Below are 27,942 nucleotides of genomic sequence, written 5' to 3'. Positions count from 1 at the left end.
TGAAAGGTTATTATGTACAAAGAACTGGTGTGGCAACTGTTGCTCGCCCTTCATTAACGTTGCTGTTTAGCTGAGCGACTTGACCTGGAGTAGCTGGAACCTCCCGGGGAAAGTTTTCAGTCCTTTTGTTGCGTGTTTTTGCAGAGTTCCCCACCGGAGCAAAGCCCCTTCTTTCCCATTTGTTGGCTGGTGCCCTGAGGGTGACGAGGCTGAAAGCTTTGCAAGTTCTGTACATAACTTCACATCACAGGAGCAAGTGTCGGGTTAGTGCCCCCTCTCCCCCCCCCCCCCCCGCTCCTTCCCCGCTTTCTTTTTCCTGCTCCTAAACGCCTCCTTCAAGATTGCAGCTGGGCAGGACTCCAAAGGTGCAGCAGCAGCAGCAAGCCGGAGTTCAAAGTTAGCAGTAAATTACACAACTTCCAGCTCATCGCTACGCTCGGTGACTATTAACAAGTTGGAAGGCGCTCAGGGAAAAAAGAGGGGAGAAGGGAACACCCTCGAATTGCTTGGGGATCGCTGATGTTATGCTTCTGCCGCTGGGATCATGGCTCCCTTTGGAAGGAATTTATTAAAAACCCGGCATAAAACCAGGTAAAGTCTGTGCGTACGCGGAGGAAGAGGGAGGGGGGAGGACGGGATGGATTTCTTTCATACTTTTTTTCGGTTCTGGGGAAGGACGTGTTGCTTCGGAGCAGCGCAGCTCCGGCGAGCTGCAACCTGGGGGCTCACCTGCGCGTGCGAGCCGCGTCGGGCGCCTCTCCCCTCCGCGCTCCGGCCCCTTTAAGTCCGAGGCAAAACTTTCAGCGGGGAGGACATTGCTCTTCCCAACTTTGAACCTCCCCCGTCCGAGGCAACGCCAGCATCTGCAGTCCCTCGTTTTAACGAGCTGGGACTACAGCGGGGCTGCGGAGAAGAGCTTGTGGGGCGCTCAGTGGCCGCGGCCCTGCGCCCGCTCTGCCGAAAAACTCGGCGAAGCTTCTCACGGGGGCGCTGAGCCGCGCCGGCCGCGCTCGGCCTCCGCGCCCCTCCGCACTCCTCCGCGCTCTGCTTGCCCCGGTTTTCCCAGGCTGCAGCTGCGAGGACTCAGCCCTTAACTCGTCTTCTGGCCGTAAGTCTAGGAGGCAGCAGGACGGTGTGTGCGCACCGCGCGGGGGGGGGTCGCTTTTGGGTTACCTGTAACCCTGAGCTGAGCTTCGGTGCCTTTCTTTTTGCCCAGGAAAAATGTTCCGCTTGACAGCTGTGCTGCTCAGGTTAGCTTCTTCCGAAGTTTCTTTACGAGGACTTTGCCCCTCACTTTGTGCGTGCTTCCACATGCCATCCGCAGGAATTGTAAAAAGAGCGAAAAATGCCTCGTGTGGAAGTATATAATCATTTTAAGCGCTAGGAGGGCAGTAAAGTTTTAAGGTGTAAATTTTCTTGGCGTGAACATTCTACTTTGGTTTCTGTGGAATATGCAGTGGCTCAACCCGTCTAGCTAAGACTTCCAGAAACATATCACTGACATTTCAGCTCAGTGGTAAGCTCACAGATCAGTTGTAATCTCTTCCCCACTTTGTTCTCCAGTGAAATTTAGTTCATATTTAAAGGAACCCCAGGGACGATGTTTTTTCGGAAGGAATAGCATTGGGCCCTAAAAGGACGTGTAAAAATGTCCTGATCTTGATCCAAGTGCAGGGTTTGGCTTTGAGATTTTTTTCCCTCTCGTTTGATACACTGAGAGTTGTTCTGGAGGTGTGACTGTTGTTGAGACTCTGTGAAATGATTAACTTAATACATTGTATGAAATATAAAATAGAACAACTACATTAGTCAAGGTTTTAAAATATGGTACTATTTTAGAAACATTAATACTGTAGGTTACTGCTTACATAAGCATATTTTGCTAATGAGTTTGGAAACACAAATATTCCTTATATGGCTAGTCTGTGTTCAGCACATGTAGAAAGGTGTACGTGATCTTTTTTATCAAATTGATTTTACATAAAGCTGAATGATTATTCCTATTAAAATACAAGTTTTGCTATTGCGATCAATTATCTGAATAGCTGTGTTAAATCGCAAAGCACTGTTCCACTCCATTCCTGTGCATCTGCTTCTCTTTGGACATTTAAAATGCCTTTATACTAATTGCATCAGTCTTATTACATTCACTGATGTGACATTGTGTTCCTCGGGAAAAAGTCATAATCCAAAGCTTTAAATGGCAAATAAAAGTTGAAATATTGAAAGCAACGTTACAGGGAACATTTAGCATTTTCTTTTCATTTGATTCCCCCCAAAATTAATGCCTTTACGGGTGGAGAGGTGTTGCCAGCGCAATAGGGGTAAGAAGTGGATGAAAATCTTATGACTATAAAAATGAGGGGAAAAAACCCAAGAACTAAGCAAAATACGTAATTATTTTAAGGATTTTGTTATTACCTATTCAAATATGTAAATTTCTCTGTATCTCAAGTTCACTTTCAATAGTGAAATTTGACTGAGATTTCAAACTGTTTATAGACTTAGTAAATGGGTTTTGTAGTACAATAGAACTGTGAAATAATTCGGTTTTTGTTATGATTGTATCTTTGCCAACTCATTTGAAATCTTGAAGAGGAAGTCAAGTGACATTAAAATCCTTAGCTGTGTTTAGAGCAGTAGATGCGAAGTCAGGACTTGTGGTTCATTTGTCTACCTCGCCTTAGTTTGCCTATCTATAAAGAGGGACCGTAAAAGGACACACGTGTCCTTTTGTGTATGTATGTATGTGTAATTTAATCTGCTTCTTATTTTTTAGGTCTAGTGCTTGCCTATCTCTGAGAAACTCTGTAAGAAAAGAAATATTAAGCGAAGGGGGAGTACAAAGGGAACAAGCACTATCCTTCCCCCCCTTCCCACTTTGCATTTTCACTAGGAGTAATGACCATTAACTACATTGGAGGAGTAAAATATATGTTTACAGGAGGAGGGCATAAAACTAAGTTAAATGGCTTAGTCAAGGCAATGAAAGTTTTTTGGAGCAAGAGCCAGAAGGAAAATGAAGGAGTTGGTGATTTGCTCAGATAACAAGATGACACCACTGTAATTAGTGCTTCTCTTGCAGCATTGCCTAGAGGTCCCAATAAAGGATCAGGGCCCTGTTTTGTAGTAGACTCTTCACACCCAGGTCATAAAATGTCAGCCTCTACCCCAAAGATCTTAGAGTTTAAACAAAGAGTTTAATTTAACTGTAACTCTGTGTGTGAGCTATGTGAACAGGAAGCGGGGGATGTTGGTTGTGGTGCCAGAAGCCTCTAGAGAAAGAAACTGTGATTAAACCTCAGGAAGACCAAACCTGTGCTGAGCTGCTTCTTGTGCTTGAGAGATCTCTGGCCTGTATTACTCTCTTGGGCTGCTAAAATCTAGCTCATGCAGAGAGATGACACAAGATGTAGGTAACCATTAGGTAGGTCATTGTAAGCCCTGGTTTGATTTCAGAGGAGCACCAGCTAGCAATTGGTCCCTGACGTATTTTTCTTGGCCAGAAAGAGCATGAGTGATATCTTTTTCAAGATTTGTGAGGAGTGTTTTATACTATTCTCCAACCTCCTGTGGCATCCAGAAATAATTATAGTTCCCAGAGCGTGTGTATACTTGTTAATGTGTCCCCTGGGGAACAACACACCCAAAAGATAGCAAGGCCCCACCCATCTACAAATTCAAATATGATCCATGGGGACAGGCTGCACCTTACAAGGCAATAAATAAAGGAAAAAAGGACATTTTCCTGCAGGACTCAGCCTCAGTGACATGACTGAACCTGAAAGGATTTATTTTTGGGTAAACCTCTTAAAGATGCTACTCTTTGGAAATACGTGATGTGAGGAAATGCTCAGCCAAAGATTGAATCATATGGAGTATGAAAAAGGGTTCTCTGTAGATATGTCTAGTATGGATCTAGTGTATTACACTTCACAGAGACAAAACAGCTCCCTATTCAAGTATGAGCAACAAAAACAAAGCATATGTATTTACAGTGTATATGTTTTATGGTTTCACACTGTATAAAATTTCCTGGTTGCTAAGCAACACAGGAATCTATGCCCCATTGATTTTCTAAGATTAAGACTACTCTGCTCTTGGGTGCTAGATTTGATCACCCCTGAGAATGGGTCTTTAGGTTCTTTTGTCATTTAATCACTTAAAATGTTACTCATCACCTCAAGGATATCTGGGTATATCACTGTCTTGTGATCATGTTATCTTCCCAGTGATCTCGCTCCAAGCAAGTTGATTCCATTGCTGTTTCTCTCATTGCTGTTTCTCTCATTGAAGCCACGTCCTTGGGTTTTTCATCTAAAGCTTAACCAAACTCATCAGAGCTCTAGTGTTCCATGCAAATGTGCGGTTGTAGACCAGGGAAAAAGCAAGCCAAAAAGGACACTCTGTAGAGAATCTGTCTTCTTCACATACTTGTCCTTGAAGCTCTAGGGCTATGCTGTTAAGCACAAATAGCTAGAGAAATATTTTTGCCAGTGTAACTCATGCTGGTCCTAAGTTTACCACAACCATTTGTATGCTCTGTTGACATACAACACATTTGAACCCACAGTACTGTTTGATGATGAAACAGTCGTGTTGCAAATCTGTTATTATTTAAATGTATTTGTTGCTTTTGCTCTTCCTTCCTGATTTTTTTCTACGTTTTACCCTCAAAATCTCAGCCCCACAGCAGTTAGCATAGTGTTTCTGTATAGGAGGCAATCATTTACTTTGCCACGTCTTTTTGTCTGCCTCTCCTTAATCATCTCCTCAACTCTGGTTCAGAGAAAGAAACAAAGACCATGCATATCCATTCATTAGGATACACATAGAGGGAGTTTTTCCTGTCCTGAGAGTCAGAGGCCCTTCCCCAATGCAAGTAACATTCAATTATTCTCTCAGGATTTATATTACAGTGCAGGGTAATGAATTAGATTAGAGGCTTCATTTATGTGATACTGACCGAACATTATCATGTTCCCTCCCCTCCTCCCTGCCCCCAGTAGTTTCTCGGTGTACCTAGTTAGCTCGGTGACTTGAATATTACTCTGAACACCTCTACTGCTTTACAGTTGCGTGCACTTGGGTACATTTTAAGCCTTGGTGAAGCAAAACTGAAAATGCTCAGCATTTGGGTTCGGACTAGAAAAGCTCTTGGAGATCAGCTGCTTATCTGAATGAACTGCATGTGAACTATACTGTAAGTCTAATGAGATCATGTGAAATGTCTAATACTTCTCTTCTCGGATGGGCATACCCTGAGAGAGGTCTATATGAAGTTATAAAGGTGCTTTTTGTTCCAAGACTACCTGGAATTTGGTATGTATGTTGGAGGGGGTGGATAAAAGCTTGTTTATAATCAATGGTGTAATCTGCATTAAATTTTTGAAATGAAAAGATGATTTTTGTTTGGTATGCTTCAGTTATGGTGGAACATATTCTCATTATTTTCCCTGAGTGTGAGTTGTGTTACTGAACTATCAAAGAAGAGATTCGTTTCTGAGCCAGAATTCATACATTCTAATTTATTTACTGATATGGCTTGTCAGCTTTGTCTCAGGGGTCAAAATGGTTGCATGCATTTTCTAGTAATCTCTGTACACATTTGTTCACTTCACTTTCAGGAAGAGCTTTTCGTCTAGCAAAACACTAATCGTATTTCTAAAGAGTTAATTATCTACTATTGCAGGAGGGCAGACAGCAATTTCATTCCAGTGGAGTAAATAAAATGACTAATAGGTGTGTGTAATACTACACCATCTAAAGAAAGAGCAGTACTTAGGTTAAGTTGAAGCTAATCTGAAGCACTAGTATAATGTACAGTCAAGCTGAGAAAACACACTTCAAACAAAGAAAAATGTTTTTAGTAACCAAAGAAAAATTTTACTGGTTAATGGTGATTTCCTATTTTACTAATGAAAAAGTAATATTTTACATTCAGGGAAAAGGATCAGATGTTGCTACATGAATAATGATGTCAATAGAGAGATGAACACTTTTAGAGATGGGGATTTTTATTTTTAACTCTCATAACTTTCATAAGCATCAGTGATAATCACGGGCTAGAACCTCTTGAATGTCCTGCAGAGGTATACCCTTATGCTCATAAAATCTAAATTTTTGTTTGGTTTTATACAGAGAATAATAATAACTTAAAATTATGATCTTAAACATTATTATTTGCAAGCGTTAACATCACAAATGCTGTACAAACATTAATTAGTTCCTCCAACTTCTTTTTTTGCTGTGTGGGTAAATGCTTATTGATGGTGACAAAAAGGATGATGCAAGGTAAACTTTTTGCGTGAGACCACACACTAAGTTAAGTCTAGAACTGACTGTTGGACATGCTGGTAGCCAGTCCTGTGCATAGATAGCTGAGCTATTGTTGTCACTTCTATGGTTTCTCTCATGATGCTTTCAAGACGGTGACTCTCTGCCATCTCTTGCAGTGTCATTGTGCTAATAAGTCCAGAAGTATCAGACTGGACACTACAGATAAAAAGTCAAAGGGGTTCTAGATGATGAACAGAAAGAAAAAGTGACCAAAAAGAGCAAAAAATAGATGGCTACATTATTTGTCTAACAAAGGCCAGAACAATCCTCTACAGAGTGTAGGTATTAAAAAATATGTAGTTCAGTGTAATCCTCAGGTACATGTGATACTGTATTATAGACAAATGTCATACAGACGTCTCTGAAAGTTTCTGGCAAATCAGTTTGTCACTTTGTACCTGGACTTATTTATCATCTATTCCACGCCTATGTCTCCCTTTCACAAAAGTTACGTAGAATTGACTGCAGTATATTTGTCACGCAAATTTTGGTGATGGAATTTTTCTTTCCAGGGTTGTAAATCTTCCACAGAACTACAGAATTCTTGCAACAAGAAAGAATAATTTTCATAAATCATTTCTCATTTATATGTATTAAACATAAATATAAAGGCCAAGAGATAATTAGTGATTTTGGAAGCTGCAGATTTCTGGAAATCGTTGAGCACCTTTCTGGAACTTGGCTCAGTTGGACACCAGAACTGCCCACTAGTTGCTTTTTCCTGCCTTGGCCTATCCAGAAATATATTCAAGGAGCACGTGTTGTAATAGTGATAATGATACCAACTTGCTTTGTGATTTCAGACGACCAATAAGCATACTTGGTTTTCCTTAGCTGTAATTTGGGTGATAATGTTTACATGCCTGAGGAGAATAAGTAGGACATGACTAGACAGTGTAAATTCTATGGAAGTCCACAGTGTGAAAGCAAGTTAGTAGGAGGGGTATGACTAAAATCTGGGAGTTCCTTGTTTCTAATCCTGTATACAGTCCACTAGAGCTGGCTGCCACACAGAGAAATGAGAATACACCACACATTGTTTTGTTTTGATTTTGCATGCTTTACAGAGAAATTACCAACAGTTTAAAGTTTCTTCTAATGATAAAACTGCTCATGGGGAGGACTACAAAATCACAGAAAAGGCAAAGGCAGTAAATAAAACTGTCATGTGTTTCTTAACAGATTGCAAAATGGTTTTGTGAGGTAAACAGAAGGAGAGGAAGATGACTTTTGAAGTAAAAAATCAGAATGCAAGGTCTTCATTAGTAATGATAACAAAGTTGTCTTGTACTTTTATTTTTAATGTTATAAAACTAAAATCCTGATACCATATGGAAAGGAAGAAAAGACACCAGACTTGAAAGACCATTTTCCACAATAAGTTTGGCATACTTCTCAAATGCACTTTAAATAAAGATTTGTTTCTCTTTCACTGAATATTAAGTTGTCCACCTGGGTACGTTTGCATGTGTCAATTTGAATCATTTTATATCAAGTCATAGGTGGTTACTAGACATAGTTTGAAACTTTAGGATTATAGGTAAGAAGCCAGGCCACTGGTTTATTTTTTTGTATTGTTATCTTGGATGTGATATAAACCTTTGTTTTCCTGTTTGTTTGTGTGTTTTTTTTATATTCATTAATCAGCTACATTACTAGGAGTAATAACAGGAGGAAAATATATTTACACAGAGGTATGAAATTTGCTTTGAATGAGATGCATAAATCTGAATTGTCTACTTTGGGGGTCAAAACTGTCAATCTGATTACTTTGCTTTCTTTACTCTCCACCCCTATCTGTTCTCATTCATTAATGTAAAGATTTCTGAGTTATGAATTTGCCATCATAATGGAAAATATAATCAGCCCTCTTGACAAGCACAAGATATATTTCTTTTGCCCTCCTTTTGATAATATGAAACTAACAAGGTTTAAATTAAATATGGAAAAGCATAACATTCTCTTGTTCAGGGATAAAATCATTTTTTAAGAAATGTAATAATACTGTAATAATAATGTAGATCAAGTGTTGTTTTTGTCAGGGGTAAGTATGTTTACATTAATTTAACTTGTAAGCATGCCTGACCTCAGTGGAGTTGTGTAATAGAGTGAGGACTACTAATTTTTAAGAGAGTCTGCCCTTGGTCTTGAACCTACAATTTGTTCTTTGTTAATAGATTCCCTCACCCATGTGGAACATGGTTTTCCCCAACCTCCTTCAAATTCAACATATTATTTCTACTGAGGGTCATTTCCACTGTGAAAGCAGTTTAGACTTAAAAGATATTCAGAACAGCAGTTGAGGCAGTATTTTGACGATATATTTTATGCCTCCTTTGTCACAGGAATTTATCAGATTCTTCCTACTGATCAAAGAGTGGGTTAGTGATATTTATAAATGCAGGTTCATATGCTGATATTCATTTGATCTTGTTTCTGTTGGCTTTATGATTTGTAAACTGATATGCTGAACTGTTGTTTCACTTGGACGGTGCCTGTTGTCAGACTTCCTCTGTACTGATTGCTAAGCTACCAGCTATACTTGTTTAACTTAATTATTGCCTATATGTCTCAGCGCCACTTTGTTATTGGTATCTTGTTTTACCAAAAAGCTCTGTGCAAACCCAGCTTCCTAACAGAAGTTTGGGATTGGTATTGACTTTATTGTACTTTCTCAGATTTGTAGTTCTGGTACTTTAAGCTCTAGGTAGGGAACTACTCATATTGTTTACTCATAAAGACCATTAGAAGAGTCAGAAAAAGATATGAGTTATTTTTAGAAGTGTAGTTGTGGATGGTTAGAATATTTACTTTTATTGATGGTCTGGCTTTTCATAAGAATCAGGAAGACAGTAGAGCACAAATGGCGAGCTGCATCTTACCCAACTTTAGTCATTGGAAATGTAGGTATCTAGTCATCTTGGTACTCTTTGTAGTTAATGAATACAGCTAAACACCTCCAGAGGGCAATTCATTCTGCCTTAGACATCTACTAGTCACCCATTCGGAGGTACCTATCTTATGATGCTGATTACAGAGGAAACTCAGAGAGTTATCTTTGACTACACATCTACATTTTAAATAGATGAGATGAGCTCCACCCAAATCACTTTCAAAGGGGAGGTTAACATCTCTGAATATCCTGTCTTCACGGAGCATGCTCACACTTTGTAGAGGACCTAATTAACACTGTACTGAACATATACCATCTTTTGTACTGTTCATTTTAGAAATTAAAAAGCAAATAGTGAATGGAGCAGTGAATTACAGGTGGCTAATGTATGATTAAGGGAGAACCATCCTAATAACCTGGATGATATTCCCTGCTCCTGCCACAAAATTCCCATGTGATGCTGGACAAGTCACATAAACCATGGTTTACAAACGTGGTTACTCACTGCATGTTCCTCATTTTCTAATTTGGTGTCCTGTAATCTGTTTTGCACAAGGGCTAAGCACTCATAGGGGCAAAGGAAGTTTATAGATGTCCTAATTCAGACATACTTTGTTACAGATACCAGTTCAGTCATCCAGACAGGGAATGAGTAGATCTCTTTGGCCTAACTCTCTTTGAGCTTTGGATTTGTAAAAGGAAGGTAGCATACTTCTTTACTCCCTAGAAGAGGGTATGAAGATAAATTCAGTAATGTTGTTGAAGCAATTGTATATCTAGTGATTAAAAAGCACATAATACATCAGGTAAAAGACATAGTGAAATGAATAATTGTGTCTTTTATCAAGGGTAGTATTGTGCACAGGAGAACATAGGATGGGCACGTACTGAATGAAAGTAAGTAATAAGGTCTAGATTTACAAAGGAGACTTTGGTACTTAAACACCATTGCAGTCACCTAAGCCAAGCATTAGAAACTTCTAATGTTCCCAAAATTGTCATTAAAACCTGTGGTAGTAACTTTTGGCTGGCAGCATTCACCAGATTCATATATTACCATTGCTAGTCTCACACAGGTCCTGAAAACTCTGCAGCTATGCATCTCACTCATACCCTACCAAAATGAAAAGAAAGGCAGGTTTTCGCCTTTTCCATCCATGAGGTCTTACCTAATAGCCCTATTCAGAGCATGTCCAATGATATATAAAGTGCAGCCAAGTGTCCCTGTGGTCCGAACACCTTGTGAGATACTTGAAGTTGGATCCTTAGCATCTATTTGTCAGGAAAGTCCTTAAATCAACTGGAATTCTCTGTGTTTCCTGTTGAAGCTGTTCGATTTGTGCTAACTTGTATAAGTTAATTACAGTAACTAGGAGAAAGACAAAGATTCATACTGGAGGCTTCACTAGGGGAAGGGATTCAGGCTTTTGGTTCTAGTTCTAATTAACGCTGTAATGTTTTGTGCAGCTGGAACACCTGAATGTGGTCTAACAGTAAATGCTTAAGTCCTACCCTTTTGTTTGCTTTTCTGACTATTTTAGATCAGTTCCTGCTAAGCCTGCTGGTGTCAACAAATCCCATTGTTAGGGGTCTAGCTCTTCTGTGGCCCTTTTTGTAGAAAGAAGCAATTATAAATTGCAGCAGTGGGCAAGGCACCTAGAAGTTGTAACACCCAGTATTTGCAAAGCCTCAATACTTTCTGGAACTCTACCATGAGTATTGTCTATCGTACACATTCAGTGAGGCAGAGTTCAGGATGTAAGAGTAAGGATTCATCTCACTATGAACAAACTGAATTGAATTCATTTTTATTGAACTAAGAAGCATAGGAAACACTAGTGCCTAAAATTTGTGTGTGTGTGACTTTGCAACTTACGCATATTTCTTTTTAGTAAAGTGTGTGTGGTAGGCATATATTTAGAATATAACTGCGTATATGAGACAGTTTGTGTCATATGCGATCACATACTTTATTCATACATATAGCACGTAAGGTATACTGTCATATATCTTATTATAGATCTAACCTCTATTAAATGAATGTTATCTACATCTAGTATACAAGAAAATATATTACAAAAACCAGATTATCATACATAAAATACAGAAATAGGCATTTCTGTAAATTGCATACATATGCATTTAACGTTATAAAACTGGGTACATACAAGGGTTCTTTAAAAGTCAGAGGTGACAAGTAGAATGTGAACATGCTACAGAAGAATTCTAAATACCTGTATTTCTCCAAACATCACAGTTATTTGCATGGCAAAAGGAAGAGTGCCTTCATTTAGCTGTCACTGCTGTATCCATTCAGTTTATGAAATGTCTTCTCAGAAGTCTTTTTATCCTCCCTGAGATATAAAGTCATCTGCATTGCTCATATGTTGAAAGGATCCCCAGCTGCAAAGACATTTGGTTATGTGAAATAATTAAACATTAGATTAATTTATGTGAAATAATTAAACATTAGATTAATTTGAATGCTGACTCAGTCTGACTTTCTGTGAACTAAAGACAAGTAGTTTGCAGTATCTTTCTGGTGTCACAGCCCTCTTGGGATAATCACTATCCTGCCATAGATGGTGTCTCACAAAACTAGACCCATGATTTCTTGGGACTCTCTTATTCTATGGCCACAGACACATGTCTTCTTCCAGCTTCAGCTGTCCTGACTGCAGAGTTTCTTTGGCCCCCACCTGCTCCTCACAAATCTTTTGCTAGGGGTTACCATCTCTTCAGTTTAGCTGCCTGAAATTTTTGTATGATTTCTTCAGTCACATTCAGGAGGCTTATTGTAGACAGTTTAACAAGAGGCCTTTATCTTCATGGTCTAACTCATCTGGACTCTTGTGGTTTGGAGAAGAGTCAGATAAGCAGCATGGCGTATCTAGGAGAGAGTCAGCTGCAGTGGGAGGGTTGTGATGGACAACTGATGTGACTGTGAAGCTCTTCATGTGGCCCCAGCTGGAAACAGAGGGGGATATTTCTTGACTTCTAAGAAGCACTATATCACTTTCCCTTAGCCTTCCTCACACACTTGCTGTGCACCAGCTTTTTGTCTACTATTCTTTCATTAGAAATGGCACCTCATGGGCCAGTTTTATTATTGGCTCCAGACTCTGCATTGCAGATTTTTCTAAGAGCTTCTATCTTGTGGATACCCTGAATGTAGAGGCCAGTTCCCCAAGTAAACTTAATAATAAAGCTAAACTGTAAACAGGCTGTGAGGATTCAAAATCAAGCCCTTCCTAACTTCAGCTAGAAGAGGGAAAAATAGGCTTTTACTCATTATAACAGTTTCATCATAGTTCTAGACCAGCTTTGGGATTAAGTTGTGATCAGTCACATTTTAGGATTCTAACGATTTTTATCTGCATCATGGAATGTCTTTTCCTCTGCCCTCAGCTTCCTTCATCTTCTCACAGCTAAAAACGATGCATGTGTGTGTGCTACAAGACACCGTTCTGTGCATCTCTGTCTCTGGCCTATACTCTCTTCTTTATAGGAATCCAGTGAATCTCCCAGTTCTCTTGATCTTTATGATCCAGCATGAACCTTGCTTTCAGACAGCAGTTCCTCCCTCCTTGCCTTCCCCATCTCTATCTCTCAACTGGATAGAACTAGCTTTGCAAGCTCCTGTGCCCTCTTTAGCATATCCATTGCTAGGGAAGAGTCTGGTCAGTAAGGTTAACAATTTATTTTGTTTGCTCAGAAGCTTCTTCAGAGAGGATGTGGTGATAGTTCAGAGACCCTATCAACCTGTGACTAAGTAAGTACATATTGAAGCATTCATTGATAAGCAATTTTAGAAAATTACCAGAATGCATAAGCTGCACGTAGATCTCTCACACTGTCAGTGGACACTAAAATGCTTCAGGTTTCTTTTTTAAAATTTATGTCCACTTTTCTTGTTAATATAATTACGTATCTAGTACTCAATTTAGCTCTTCAGAGTGAAGAGTTATATGAGAGTCCGCCTCATCATCGCATCTTTTTTTTCTTTCCTTTCAGCTCTTCAAATTTTGTAAGTAATGGAACACATTTGTCATTGAATTATCTTTCAGAAAGTTCAAGGGAGAAATTTGAAAAAGCCAAAAAGAATTTAATTGTAAATGAGGTCGTGATAGAACCCCTTTTGAGGTGACATCTTCAATATACTTTAATGAAAGCAAATGAAACAGAGAAGATTATACAGTATAATTTCAAAGTGAGATGGTTGACTGTCTGTAGAATTTATTACAATAGTGAAATACAGAAGAAAACTTAAGCTCATCCTGCCATTCTCACTTCTGGCAAACTGAATTGCTGCTTGAACTAGGTTTAATGGTATATGAAAGGGCTATTCTGAAAGAACATGAGAGATGGAAAAAGTCAAGGAAGTAAAGGTAGGAATGCCAGATTTTTGGTGCCCATGTGACCATCCTTTGGCACTTTTCAAAAAAACAGTATGGAGTACCTTAATTTTGTAATGCATGATAGGACAGATTTGAAATAGTATGGGATGCACAGATGACTGTGCGGATCTAAAGGACTGCTTTTGCTGAAAGGGCAGCCATAACCCCCTACCAGGCTCTTGGCCACACGCACGCACACACACAATATGTGAATATACATATAGGGGTAAGCTTTCTGCCAGTTTAGCAAGCTGAGAACCCTGAGGTGGGAGTGGCAGTTCCCCATCAAATTACCTAAACCACTTGATGAAACTTTAAGTCACACAGTCGATAGCCTATAAAACTGTATTTTGCAGTAAAAATAGTATTTAGGATAATCATTTGCCTAAGGTAGTTATTTTATTAACAATTTTATATATATATTTTGGGGTTGGGTTTTGGTAGCGTTGTTGTTTTTTTTTTAAAGACAAGATAAAAATACTGATTCCTGTGATCCTTCTCAGAATCATGGACTACAGCATCCAAGCTCTGAAGTTCACCGCCGGTTGTTGCTTGAGTAGCTACAGAGGTAATTACAGTAGGTAGTTGTAAGGAAAAGGCTGTAAGGAAAAGAAAAGGTGCTTTGCTGAGCCTCAGTTACGTTTGAGGAATTGGTGGAAAGAAACCAAATCTGTCAGGACTTTCTTTTCTTTCATTGTGAATTATGGAAGCAGCTGTCTCATATGGTGCCACCAGCAGTAGAGAAGTGGTGATAAATTGTTCAAGCCATGCTCTATTTCTAAGGGTTCATAAGAAGATCCCGGTCGTCTTTCGTCCCAAGGGCTATCAGAAAGGTGACGTGAAATCCTGTGTTTTCCTTCTCTGTATCCTGTTCCTTCATTCAACTTACATCAGTATGACCGCTCTACGTATAGTGTACTTTGTTTATGTTTTGGCAGTACAAACCCAACCCAACCTCAGAATGTTCTGTGTTTATTTATTCACTGAGCAAGACGTCAACAAAGCTGGGGAGGGAAAGAGTATATGTTTGCTCTTCAAGAAAGGCTGAACAGAATTTAATCGAACAACAATGAAATAGTGATTTGAAGCCATGGAGTTCCCCTCACTTCTTTAACGCCAAAAGCTCGTAATCAACAAAGGTGCTGCTAAGATAACTGTAAAAAAATCTAATGTGAAAAATAAGATAAACTAAATTTCTATTAGCTGGCTAACAACAACAGTTCTAACTTTGTAGTTTAGAAGTCTGTCTTCTAAATGAGCTATAAATGTTTCTACTTCCTCTGTGTACTGAAGGTATTGGTAGAGAATTAGGAGCACAATAGCAATGGTACAGTTTAGCTGATGCTTAAGTATGCATAGGCACTTAAATAAACAGAGGAGTGCTACAAAGAATTTTATTTTTGCAATATGATTGTGGGAGCTAAAATTCAGTGGTATCCTCATTTGTGAGCTGTGGGAACTGACCACTGCCCAAAATCAAAATGTGGCATTTGCTATACTGATATTCCTAAACTGCACGTTGCTTACTAGCAGTGGAGAATTTGAAAATGCCCACCTTCCCATTCACCCTGTCATGGTCCAGAGAATTACTACTACTGGATACATCAGTGTTTGTTTTGGCTCTGGAGCTTTTAATGGATCTGCCATTCCAGTATCACATCTGCTTCCTCAGTAGCAGTTGCAATAGGCACGTCAAAGCATGTTTTCCCGGTGAATTGTTAATGTTATTGTTACTCACCTTGAAAATATTTTGGTGGACAGCTAGGTCTCCTGTGTTCTCAAACCTTCACTTTGGCAGACCGTCACAACTACAGACCTGATACAACGAGCAAGTTACCTGTCACAGCATTGTGTGTACTTAGCAAACTTGCTAATGTTACTCACTGCAATCCAAACATTTTTTGACTAATACCCACTTACCAAACTTATGCCTTTGAATATATAATGGAAAAATGATGATTTGTCTGACAGGAAGGCAGATTTAAAGTGTATGTAATTTATAGAGAATGTGTACCCTGAGGGGGAGAGAAGTAATTTCAGAGCTAAGGCAGGAGAAAAGGACCGGAGCAGATGCAGTCTTCCTCTGAAGAGAGACTGCAGCTTTTGCACTTGACTGTAGGTTAAGTGGTTGGGAGCATAAACGTGGCATAGGGCAGAGCTCATGAGTGAAGGGGAGGACATAGTAGCCATTCAGTCATCTCGGCTGAAAACCTGCACTTGAACTTAGCAAAGAAGATTCTGCAAAACAGTAGCCACCACTGGAGCAATGACAGAGAGTTATTGTGTCACTACTAAACAATCTTTTTTCAGGACGATTTTCCATAAGTATCTTTCTTATCTAGCAAGCAGCTTGGATAATTCCTCTTACAATGTCTTTTATATATTTCTTTCTATTCGTGTAAAATACTGAGTTAGTACAATTTCTTTGCTTTCATTTTTTCTGTGTGTAAACTCTGCTGTCTGCTTATCAGATGATGCAACTATTAGTGTCCCCTTTTCCTGTTTATTGCTTTTGTTTCTCTTATATCTGTTGTAAGTAGTATCAATTTTCCTTCCTTTTTATTTTTGCTTAAATATGGGTCCTTTTTCAGTCACCAGTGTCCAAGTGTTAGATTTTAGAATGAGGCACACAATTGCCCATGTTTTTTTTTAGCTGGAGTTTGACATTTCAAGTCAGCAAGAATTCTGGTGTGAATGACTTATTTGTAATAAAATGTTTATTTTACATAACTTTTATTTATCAGTCTGCCTTTTCATGTTACTTATGTTATGACACAATAATATTATTCCATATCTAGTCACAAGTTATTTAAGTGAAAATTGTCAAAGAGCACTAGGATTGTGTAAAATGATTGGATGAACAGAAATTTCTACATTATATCACTGTTGAATTGTAATATATGCAATTCTGTGCAGCAGCAAACTAAGATGATGGTATCCCTCTACAGAAGGAATATAGAACTAGCTACAGTTTTAAGTGCAAAAATGCTTATTGATATGGAACATAACTCTCAAGAGCTGTTGCTAATTTAAATGTTTCATAAAGGCTTACTGACGGTATGAGATTCTTGCTGAGTTAAAAAATTGTGCATTTAAAAAGGAATTACAAATTGTTGCTAAAATGATACTAAGAGGAATGTGCTGTACACAGCTGGCTAAAATAGCCCCTGTTTAACTTACTCTATTATTTCAAGTACCCAGAATATTTCAATTTGAACATCTAAACTACTGTGTGTGTGCATTTGTGTTTGATAAATGTCACATCAATACCTAGATACGTAATACTCTCTTCCGTTTTTTAATAAATATGTAGATGTATTTTTGTAAAGGAAAAAAACTGTATAATTGAACATCACTATATAGGTACAAAAACAGATGGTAGAGAGAAATTTAGGTTATTTCTTTTGAAGGAGTTATTTTCCTTTCCCAAGTTCTGTGTTGTTCTTTCCAAGTCTTACTGCCTTACCAGGTTTGCTCTGATATCTGCGTTGAGCTTTTTTGATTATTATTGTTATAGTACCAGTCCTGCCTTGCCTTGACAGTTTTTAGCTAGGCATTGCCCTGACTTTAGTGTGGTGCAGAAGGGAAGAAAGACCAAGATATTGGCATATCATGTATGGAATTTATGTCCCCCATATGACATGGACATTAATTGTACCTCCGTAAACTTTTTTTTTAAGGATAGGTGAAGGGGAATGGGTATGGAGATAGTTAATAGGCTCTCTAGAATCCCTAAGGCTTTGGAGTAATTCCAACTTCACTGGGTGGTGAGAAAATAGATACTTGTTCCTTGCTGCCCTTAGGAAACTCAAGCATGTAATGTAGTTAGGCAGGAGGTATGCTGTGTGTAGGATTTGGCCTTTATTGCTTTCTGAATGACTATCCAGAAGGTGATAGAAAGTCGAGTAAAAAAGTGGATTAGATGTAGATGGTCTGAATAAACTTAGTGTGAACTTTTAATGTGATCCATTTGTGCCTGAAAGGTTGAGAGGCTTTTGACCTGAACTTTCGTATGGGACGTGTGTTCTTTTTATCTTCAGTGCTTGAACTTACTTTGTCAAAAATCCCACTGGATCAAATTAAGTTAGTTTCATTCAAGCAAGGACTGCAACACATGGCACCAGTAGCTTTACTTTTTACAGATTCCACAGAGCCAAAATATGTTTAGACCCTTTTTTCAGAATTATATTCTGTTGTTTCATATATGCTCGTATATATATGGTAACACACTGAGATTTTGAAAAATAAATAATAAAAGCAGTGATATTATCATTTCTAAGTGGAATGTGGTGACTGATGAAATCATTAGCCCTTATATACGTTGACTTGTAAATGTCACTGGTATCAGAGAAGCTGTCAAATGGCAGCTGTCTGTGTAGCGTGTGCCCATGGGACATCTACAGGTTGTTCGTATCAAATAGGTGTCCCTGCAGTTTTGGCCTCTCCTTATTCCCAACAAGTAAATACAACTGAAAGCTATCAGATTTCTGTGGAAGGCAAGTATGGCCAAGATCTGAGGCGCAGATATAAAAGGAGATAACAAGATTCATGGCGGGGTGCCAAAAGAAGGCGTGTGCCCTCTGTGTCCCTGCAAACGGAAGAAACACTGAAGGCTGCAGAATGAAGAGATGACCACAGCACAAATACCTGCTTGCCAAAATCCAGTTGGGCAGATTTGCGGTGGCCAGTTGACGATACACCCCGGTTATCATCTGATTTGCTGCAGGTCAGACTGTCCATTCAGTCACACCATCGCTAGGGTTTATACTGCCGATAGGAGGCTGTTTATAAATGACTGTTGTGTTACCGTGTGCTTTTCTGCATTGCAAATGGTTGTTGTGTTGTGCAGCTTCCTGGGGCTCATGCACGATGAAATGCATTTAAGCAAGCAGAGCTTTAAAAGAAAAAATAGCTGAAGAGAAGAAAAGATCTCAAAAGTATGAAGTTAAATTCTTTTTCTACACTAAAATGGGCTGAATCAGTTATATCATCTACTAGCAAAATGCTGGAAGGAATCCTTCTGACAAAAAGCGTAATTAATTACAGATGATGTGCCACTTGCAGCTGCAATGATGAATTAAAAAAAAAAAAGGTGACATTACACTAAGAGGTACAAGAATATTCCAGTCCACAAACATTTTGTGCTCTTGAACAGGTACAGCTTTATGGCGTCTGATTATCAGTAATTAAATTCATACATAATAGGTAAAAGCTCTTCAGTCTCTGAAAATCAAAATTATGAAAGTGGATTTCACCAGTAAGTTGGTGAAAAAATAAGACTAAGCTATTTCACACAAATGGCTTTTCAGCATGAGCTCTGTGATGGTAAATTTGTAAATCGTTAGCAGTTTTATACATCCTCCATCAAAAGATCAATGTACTGCTTTGTGTGTTGTCTGTTTTCACTTGCAGATTTTTTAGTTCTTTATTAATGATTTTAATCATTGGGGGACACAACTAATCACATTTTTGATCATGAACATGGTCTCAGGTTTTGAAGCACTCTATTAATATACAAAAATTGTTTTTGGAAGTTGGTCATATTGACTTAAAGTTGATAAAGCATTGAACAGTAGTGCTAGCAAAGTGCTTATAAAATCATGTATTTGATATGTACATTCTTTGTGGAGAACATCCCTTAAATTTTGGGAATATCAAAAGTGCTGCTTCCAGCATTTAAATTATCTCATGTTTTGACTTTGTGCAACATGCATGCATGCATGTTTCTGTTTTGCCTATGCACTGTCGAAATGTACAACCTTTTTTCCCCTAGGCCTGAATAATAAATTCATGTAGTGTATATCTAGCACTCAACAATCAGCTGCTTCTGACACAATCAAGGCTTTGTGTGAGGTCTATAACATGATTAGATTTTCTTTTGGGTAACAAGAGAAGCAAAGAATAGAAGGACGAAACTAGAAATCAAAAATAAAGAAAAGGAAATGTACTTTTGACCATTCTTAAGCTTAAATTCTTATCTGTTCCTAAGCAACAAATAACTTTACAAGAGAAGGTTTGTTTGCACATTGTCATTATTATCAAGGCTTTTCAATCATAAATGGGTAGCTAGCTAGAGAGAGAGAGAGAATATTTCAGTGATCTAGTCAAAGAAACAGAATTCAAGGCAGAACTGTAAGCTTTTCAGGATGTCTATAGCTACAGCAATAAACCATTAAAAAAATGAAGAAGTCGCCTAGATAATATCGAAGCAGCTGCTCTTGGAACTGTTTTTGAAGAAAGCCCAAAATTTAAACTGAAAACACATTTTAGCCATCACAGACTCAATTGATAGGTTACTCAAAAATGACCATTCTTTTGCTTTCTTTATAAAACTCAGAGATGTGAAGGCCAAGGAATTATTAAACATGAGAAGCTCACTTCTTTATTAAAATGACTTTCTAAAAGCAGAACTTGTTGCTGAATGTTACCATTTTAATACTGCATCTCTCTCTCAAAACAAAATGTGTCTAAGACCAACATTTATTCAAGATGAGGAGTGACAAACTGGATTATACCTTCATTAGTATTGAAATTACTTTATAGATTTTCTTGTGTATGATAGTAACAAACCAAGCAGTGGTTTTTAAGTTAATGTCTATTAAGCTATGACGTTGTAACGTACAGGTCCCATGTTTAGTTATCTTTAGTAAGTCTACTGCTATCTAAACTTTTCCTGTTATATTCCTCCAAGATACTAAATCAGAATCTGGTTGGATTATTCTCACCTATATTTAGCTATTGGAAAATGAGGTAGCTAGTTGAAGGTGATCAAATAGGTCTCTTGTAGTCATTGAAAGACAGAAATTTCATTTGAGGATTTATCCCAACTATTATAGATGGTTTAAGATGTGATGACTTTCCCCTTGGAGGTCACGTCTCATCTCATGACAATAAGGAGCTCTGATGATCAGTTTATACTTAAATCTTAATGTCCGGATAGCTAAGTGAGATGAATTTCACCTGGTGTATTCAGAATCCGCTGTGTACCTTCTGTGAGGAGAGAATAGCATAATGAAAGACAGCTCCTAGTATTAGCATCTTTTTCATCCTGAAAGCAAGTCTTCAGTAATTGTTTTGGTATGACTGACAAGCAGAAACTTCATTTTTTGTTAAGCATTATCTGGATTAACTATAATTAAAGAACTATACAATAACTTTTACTTAAAAGGCCATGGAAGGCCACATCAATTTACCATTTTATATTTGAAGATAATAAAGAACACTTGATTTTTTAAAAAATGTTAGAATTCAATGGCCCTGTGAGTTTGTAAATGACTAATTAATTCTTTTTAAATTAAAAAGCCAGAGGAAAAATTGCAGTAGCAACAAACAGAAAAATAATGAAAAAAATCGCACTTCACAGTTCTGATTCAAAAATTATAGCAAAATTAAGAATTTACTTTTTTCTTCTCTCCTTTTCTGTAAAAGGTGGCAATATAATTATAAGGTGTATGTTTTATGTATACATATACACACACACATATGCATATATATGTATGCATATATAAAAATATATATGTGTATACAAACTACTTGAGTTCTTTGTGTATTGGCATGTGCATATATTATCCATTCTTGTAGTGCTGCTACTAGTTATGGACTTCAGTATACTAAATACAGTAAAAACAAGGTAAAGAAAATATCCTGCCCAAAAGAGCTCAATGTAAAGTGCGGGCAGACAGGTGCATTTTACCTGAAAAAAATAACAGTAGGTGATAAACAGCTAGAAAATGATTGAAAACAGTGATCTAAAGATATTATTTTATATCCTTGACAGTATCTTTCCACAAGAAGCTCTAATCACTTTCTACGTTGTTTGCAGAGATCATATTAGGATTACTTTGTAATAAGCAATTCTGTTTTCATCAGAAGCATGTTTAACTCTTGCTGAAGTCGACGGGAGGTCCATGTAAAATAGATACAGCATAAGAATTCATCAGTACACTAATACTGTATCTATAGTGATTTAAAACTTATTTGATGATTTACTAACATCACAGACAAGAAGTTATCTTCATAGGCAAGCTTTAAAGGAGCCAGGAAGAAAAGAGAAAAGTAAACTTCTGCTTAACTCATATAATCTGCTTAATTCATGTAGTCTGATACACACTGAAGATATTGGTTGGGAGAGAATACGGAAATCATCCGAAAACAGGAAGGGGAAAAAAATAAGAAGAGTTTCAATGTGGAAGCAAATTGCATAAGAATCTCCAAAGAATGCTAACAGGCTGAGATAACATGCGTTCTCTAACATGTGTTTACTGATTATAAAAAGCAACAGGAAGGAGCCTTTCTGAACTTAGTGCCTCAGAGTCCCAATCTAGTATTTCTTATATTTATGCACCTATTTTATTTTTATTTTTCTGTCAGCACATTTCTGAGTTGAAATTCATTGAGTGGTAATATACTTCTAGATCAGTTATGCTTGACATTAAGACACTGTATTTTTGATAATTCATTTTGCATCGTTTTGTCCTTAACATCTAATATAACTCTGTAATTCAGCTGGATTTTTTTTTCCTTTTATATCCACAGTGTAAAATGAAGAGAGGTATTTGACAGTCACAGGTGACCTATGTTACAATTATCTATTTATGCAAATTTCATTTAACTACCAATCTATCAGTGGACAAAAATGTTTCTGTAGCACTCTGTATTCTGTAAACCTACAAAAAATGATAAATACTGAATTTTTAGTGTATGACATATTTAACAGTAGTGTCGTTTAGTCTGGTATTGTCTTTCATTCCTCTCTCCCTCCCATTTTTAACTTGCATATTTCTGCTTCTTTGTGCTGTTCTGCCATTTGCTATCCCTTTGATGTATATTTTATATACATAAATAGTATTAATAGTCTAGGAAATATTTCTTAGTCTTCTGAATACCAATTAAAATTATAATAACTGTAAAATGCTGGCCTGTAAGAAGGAACTATTGAAATGAGAAGATGATGTCATAAATCAGAGTAATCTAACAAAACACAAATTTTTAAAGAGGAACATTCCAAGAGATGAAACAATGCTGTTGGACAGAGCTCTTCTGTGCAATGATACAAATAAAACTCACTGTTCTAGATTTTGTGACTATTTAGTTGCAGTCTCCTGTCTTTTGAGGATTCTTGCCTCCCAGTCAGAGTCAATCCTCGTTCAATTTATTGGGTTGCGCTTGTCTTTCAAGTTGTATAACAATTAAGAAAAAGAAGCAAGTTGGGTTGCTTCAATAATCACAGGATATAACCCTAATTAAGTCAAATAAGACTCCATTCCTGCTGCATCTCAAATGACTAGAAAACTACTGTGACTAAGTAGTTAGGTACAACCGTGGTATTAAGCCCTTAGGATATTGTCCAAATTGTCATTATCATTTTCAGCCTTTCCCTGTGAGACTGTCTCATCCATTCAAATGAACTGAAAGTGATATCGGAAGATGCAAAATAATGTAACTTTCTCAAGAATTAATTGTTTTATCATTCTAGGCAAGATGCCAAATCCCCGGGTCTGGGCAAGCAGCAAATTCTGCCTGTGGAGGCTAGAGGATTGGAATATTCAGTACACATCCCATTACTTTCAGCCACATCTCCTGCAATGGCAGAGTGGTCTTACATCACTGGATGTAATCCTTTGCAGTCCAGGGTTAGACAGACGGGGACAAACTTTAGAGTTTACTGTAATGTGAACATCTACATTTGGTCAGCTGGATGACTCTCTAGGTTCCAGTGATTAGGTGTTGATTAAAGAGTTGTAGTAACTAGAATGGGATCCTCGATACCTGAATTTAAGTATCTTAATCTGTAAGCTGGTACCAGCTGGTGATGTTAGGTTAATGCCATATTCACTGGAATTCATAAATTAAAAAATATATGTTATTTTAACTTTTAAAACTTTATGGAATTCATATAAGTTAGATTCTGAAGCATTTCTATATCATTCCAAAGGTTAGAAAATATATATATATATCCTCAAAGCAGGTATTCTCTCATAAGTCATTGGGATTCAGGCTGTTTGGTACTTTAGTAATAGTACCAAATTTCACAAGACTTGTTAATGAAAATCACAGTGGTAAGCAATGGTGTTTATGCTTTTGAGTGTGCATGTGTGGCAGAAAAGCTGTAGTTTTGTCTTACCATCATGTTTTTTTTAACTCAGAAGCTGTTCTATCATCTTTTCTTATTTTCAGTGGTATTTCAAAGTCCACATATGTTCAGTGTGCATTTGGAAACATGATTTTTCCCTTCAAAAGCCTGGGTGATATTAACAGCCTATCAATGTTTGTGCGATGTTTGTGTAATGAGAACTGATATGCAGACCTGAAAGTTATGTGACTCCAGTGGAGTCTGGACATGTGATGTAGAATGCCAGACTTCTGTCATTTATTGCTGACACAAACTTGTTAAGTATGCCAAAAAAAGGGAGTAAAGACATCTTGTGTTAAATTTGCATTCATCTGGACTAGTAATAATATTAGAGCAGCAGTTGAAAAGGGTGTGCTTTTCTGTTACTTAATTTCTTCATGTTATAAAAAAAAATGTACAGGAATATGGAAAATTCTCAGTGTGGTAGTCATATCAGAATTATAATTTTTATTCACATAGTCTGTGTCATTGAAGTGTAATTTATATTTTGTGTCTTCTTTTTTTCCAGATCTCCCAGCAAGGATATGGCTTCAAATGAAAGAGAAATTGTGGTTTGGGTTTGCCAGGAGGAGAAGATTGTATGTGGCCTGACAAAGCGCACAACTTGTGCCGAAGTGATTCAAGCTCTACTAGAGGAACATCAAGCAACATTTGGAGAGAAAAAGGTCCTTTTTGGGAAACCTAGTGATTACTGTATTATAGAAAAATGGAGAGGTTCCGAGCGAGTCCTTCCTCCTCTGACAAAGATCCTGAGACTTTGGAAGGCCTGGGGAGAAGAGCAGCCTAATTTGCACTTTGTGTTGGTAAAGTCCGATGCTTTCCTCTCATTTCCGCTGTGGAAGACAGCTGAAGCTAAGGTAGTACAAAATGTAGAAAAACAGTGGGAGCTCAGTCCAGCAAATTACATGAAGATGTTGCCAATAGACAAGCAAAAGAAAATTGTCAGGAAGACTTTCCGGAAACTGGCCAAACTTAAACAGGACAGCGTTCAGCAAGAGAGAGATAATATGGAGACATTGATTCATCTGATCATTTCTCAAGATCATACGATTCATCAGCAAGTCCTTAGAATGAAGGAACTAGATATGGAAATTGAAAAATGTGAAGCTAAATTCCATCTAGATCGTGTAGCCAACGATGGAGAAAATTATGTGCAGGACTCTTATTTAATGGCCAATCCAAATGATGCTGAGCAGCAAGGGAATAGACCAGATGATCAAAAAGAGATGCATGAGTATTTGAATAAAAGTGAGGGAATATTGCAGGTTGAAGAGCGATTGAAACATCACAAACAATTAATAGAAAAGCTTTGTGCTGAAATTGAAGAAGAGGTACGTGGTATATGCACAGAAAGAAATGGAGATGATGTGCACACAGAAGGAGCTGCTAATGCTGAACTGGAAAACTCAGATTTGGAAAGTGTAAAATGTGAGCTGGAAAAAAGTATGAAAGATGGTCTGAGAATCAGTTCGTACTTGAGCTGCGTTCAGAAAGAGCTTACGTACAGGGACTCACTGCTTCAAAAGAAGGAAAAAGAATATGAACTTCTTGCAGAAGAATTTAATTTACTACATGTTAAAGACAACGTGGAAGCCAAGCTTCCGTCAAATGAAGAGCCATCCAAGGGCACTGGCATCTCCAGCATTGCAGTTCCTGACTTTGTTCACAGAGTGACTAATTTGGACATAAATGATACAGACTCTGACACCGGAATCAGCTCTACCCACAGTCAGGACTCTGAAATAACTTCAGGGGACATGGTCCTGTTATCGACATAGTTGAAAACAGTCACACATTTATAAAAAAGTCATCTTTTGGAGGATATTTATAAGCCTTAGTAACCTTATTGTCTTCAGAGTTCAGTCCTTTAAGGTGTTAGAACTGTGGCACCAAACTAGCAACGCAAACAGTGTCTATTTATGTGCTTAAAATTATACTTGTGCTTAAATGCATGGGCAGTCTCATGGGTTAACTGCTAGTAGGTGCAAGATTGTTAACTTTGCTGAATCAGAACAGTGTTTAGACCTTGTAAAATTGATATTCCGTGAAACAGGAGCATTCTGATTGGCTTGGACCAAAAGTCTGGGTTTGATATCCCCTAATCTTTGGGTCCGCCTCTACATCTCTGTAACTTTTTAGGAATGTGAATTAGAGAATAGCTCTAACTAGACAGCTTGATTTTCTGCTCTGTTACATTAGCTTTATTCAGCTGGAGTTTTCCTGGCACAAAGCTGCTGTAAAGGTGTGTATAATCAAGCATATAATCTATTTAAAATTAGTTTTTATGATACTAGGACAAAAAAAGGCAATTGCTTTTATGCTGTATTTTTAAACTTAGTTTTGAGTTATCAGGATGACATGTTCAAAAACGCCTAAGTCCCATTTAAAAAATGACTTTACACACATAGGTTTTTAATTTCCCTTCTCTTTCAGAAGCATCCAGCCACTACTAAGATCCCTAACAGCCCTACTCATCTGCTGTCACCCTGTAGTTGCCCCAGTGATGGTTAAGTCCACCTAGTTTCTGCCAGTGAGCATGTCAGAACCACCTATGGCCTGTTTCTGCAAGCTACTCAGATCCCTAGCTCACACCTAAGCCCCAGGGGCATTTTCACCAAGGAGTTCTTCTGCCTGTCCCACCGGCAAGATCCAGTCTCTTAGACCTCCTCCGACCACGACTACCAAATCAAGCACAACACAAGAGACGGGCAGGAAGGAGACAGTTTTGGCTCTGGCTGGATGCTGTTTCCCAATGTCCAGGTTGTTAAGGTTTTCAAATAAGAGGTAGACTGTCAAATCCTGTTTCATACTGATTTGGAATACGGACATGAACCTGTGTTTCCTGCTTCCTCGGTGAGGGCTTCAGGATATGCAGCAAATCTCATCTTTCCTGCTAAAACTGATCCACTTTATATAGCTAATTAAATACTGGGGCATGGAAAATGATGTACAAAAGGTGAGAATTTTACGACTATGTGGTTAAGTCAAATGATGTCACCTAGGATGTTGCAGTTAAACTCAAATCCTTCTCCAGTTAGTTTCTGAAAGTCCCAAGTTGAGCTGTATAAGTTTCCTCGGTTACTGAATGAGATTTCTAACTCTGAACTAGAGACTGCTAACAGGGGAATGTGAATAATTTCTGGGTTGTGCACTGAAGGTTACCATGTTCATATTTTGCAGATCAATCTTTTTAACTTTTGAAAACTTATTCTAAAATCTGATTAAATTAATTAGATGAAGAAACAATGTCTCCTAAACAAAGTTTAGCTCCAGCAAAGTTCAAACAGGTCCTGGAATTAAAAGCCCACAGAGTAAATGAAAAGACAGTACCTAGATGGTATAAATGTAAAATAATTTCAGATACACTGTTTTTATTTCCTATATTTTGGACTATTTTGGACTTTGGTAATGTCTGTATTTCTTCCCTTACATGTCTGACAACTATCTGTTTTCTAAAATGACCAAACTGCTAGGACTGCTGACTAGCACATATTCGACGTGGAGAAAATCTTTTCTAAAAAGCCAATTTTTGTGTATTTTTAAGATTTTTGAATCCTGGATATTTTAAAGAGAGTTTCTGTTCCAGGAATGTGTGCTAGCTGCCTTAATATATTTTATGTTATGTTTTTATCGTACAATGTTATTTGAACACTTCAATAATAATGTCATATTTAGACTCATTGGTTCCTGATGGAAACTCATGTATCAAATATACTATCTTAACTTTGTAATAATTTATTAACGCAACTCAGCATCTTTTGAACTCTGTGGTATCACTCTGACAAGTCGAAAGCACAGATTTCTGAATGTTGAGAGTAGGCTAATGTATTCTATGAGTTCTTGTGAATTTAGTTAACAGTTATTTCTAAAGAGTCTTTTTTTTATATATACATATAGAAGTAACTTGGGAGTATAGAATTCAAAGAGAATAATATTCACTGCTGTGCAGGCCAGTACAAAACCTATGGGGGAAGTAATTTCCACTCACCATCTACCAGTTGTTTTTCACCCACAGGAATTTGTACTGTTCTCCAAAGTGATTTTCATCCATACTATGTGCTTGACTGTACATTCCCTGCAATGTGTAGACTTTAAGGGTATTATTGTGTTTTAATAAGCAAATGGGAAGAATAGGCTGGGAGACAGTATTTCTTAAAAAAAAATAAAAATTAAAAAATCCA

At 37.7% G+C, this 27,942-nt stretch overlaps 1 protein-coding gene across 3 annotated transcripts; it reads left to right on the top strand.

Moving 5' to 3' along the window:
* Positions 1-280: 280 nt before the first annotated feature.
* On the top strand, positions 281-27,942 carry RASSF9 (Ras association domain family member 9). Of its 3 annotated transcripts, XR_010388617.1 has the most exons (3): positions 281-591; positions 24,270-26,003; positions 26,195-27,942. XR_010388617.1 is itself a non-coding variant. In XM_026097119.2 (2 exons), exons 1-2 carry the CDS (start codon positions 545-547, stop codon positions 25,537-25,539), a joined length of 1,317 nt encoding a protein of 438 aa, XP_025952904.1. In that variant the 5' UTR covers positions 281-544; the 3' UTR covers positions 25,540-27,942. The 3 variants fall into 3 exon arrangements, 2 of the variants coding, with proteins under 2 accessions (XP_025952904.1, XP_025952905.1); XM_026097119.2 differs by having other exon boundaries at positions 24,270-27,942; XM_026097120.2 differs by lacking the exon at positions 281-591 and adding an exon at positions 756-1,108 and having other exon boundaries at positions 24,270-27,942.

Source organism: Dromaius novaehollandiae, chromosome 1 (assembly GCF_036370855.1).
Source record: "Dromaius novaehollandiae isolate bDroNov1 chromosome 1, bDroNov1.hap1, whole genome shotgun sequence".
In the NCBI taxonomy this organism is placed as follows: Eukaryota; Metazoa; Chordata; class Aves; order Casuariiformes; family Dromaiidae; genus Dromaius; species Dromaius novaehollandiae.
Note: the sequence above shows the minus strand (reverse complement) of the source record. Positions and strands in the feature narration are given on the sequence as shown.

Excerpts from the sequence above, each read along its gene's own strand:
- RASSF9 (XM_026097119.2), top strand. The coding sequence starts at position 545 with ATGGCTCCCTTTGGAAGGAATTTATTAAAAACCCGGCATAAAACCAG. Across the intron at positions 592-24,269 it reads AAAACCCGGCATAAAACCAG|ATCTCCCAGCAAGGATATGG; the intron begins GTAAAGTCTGTG and ends CTTTTTTTCCAG.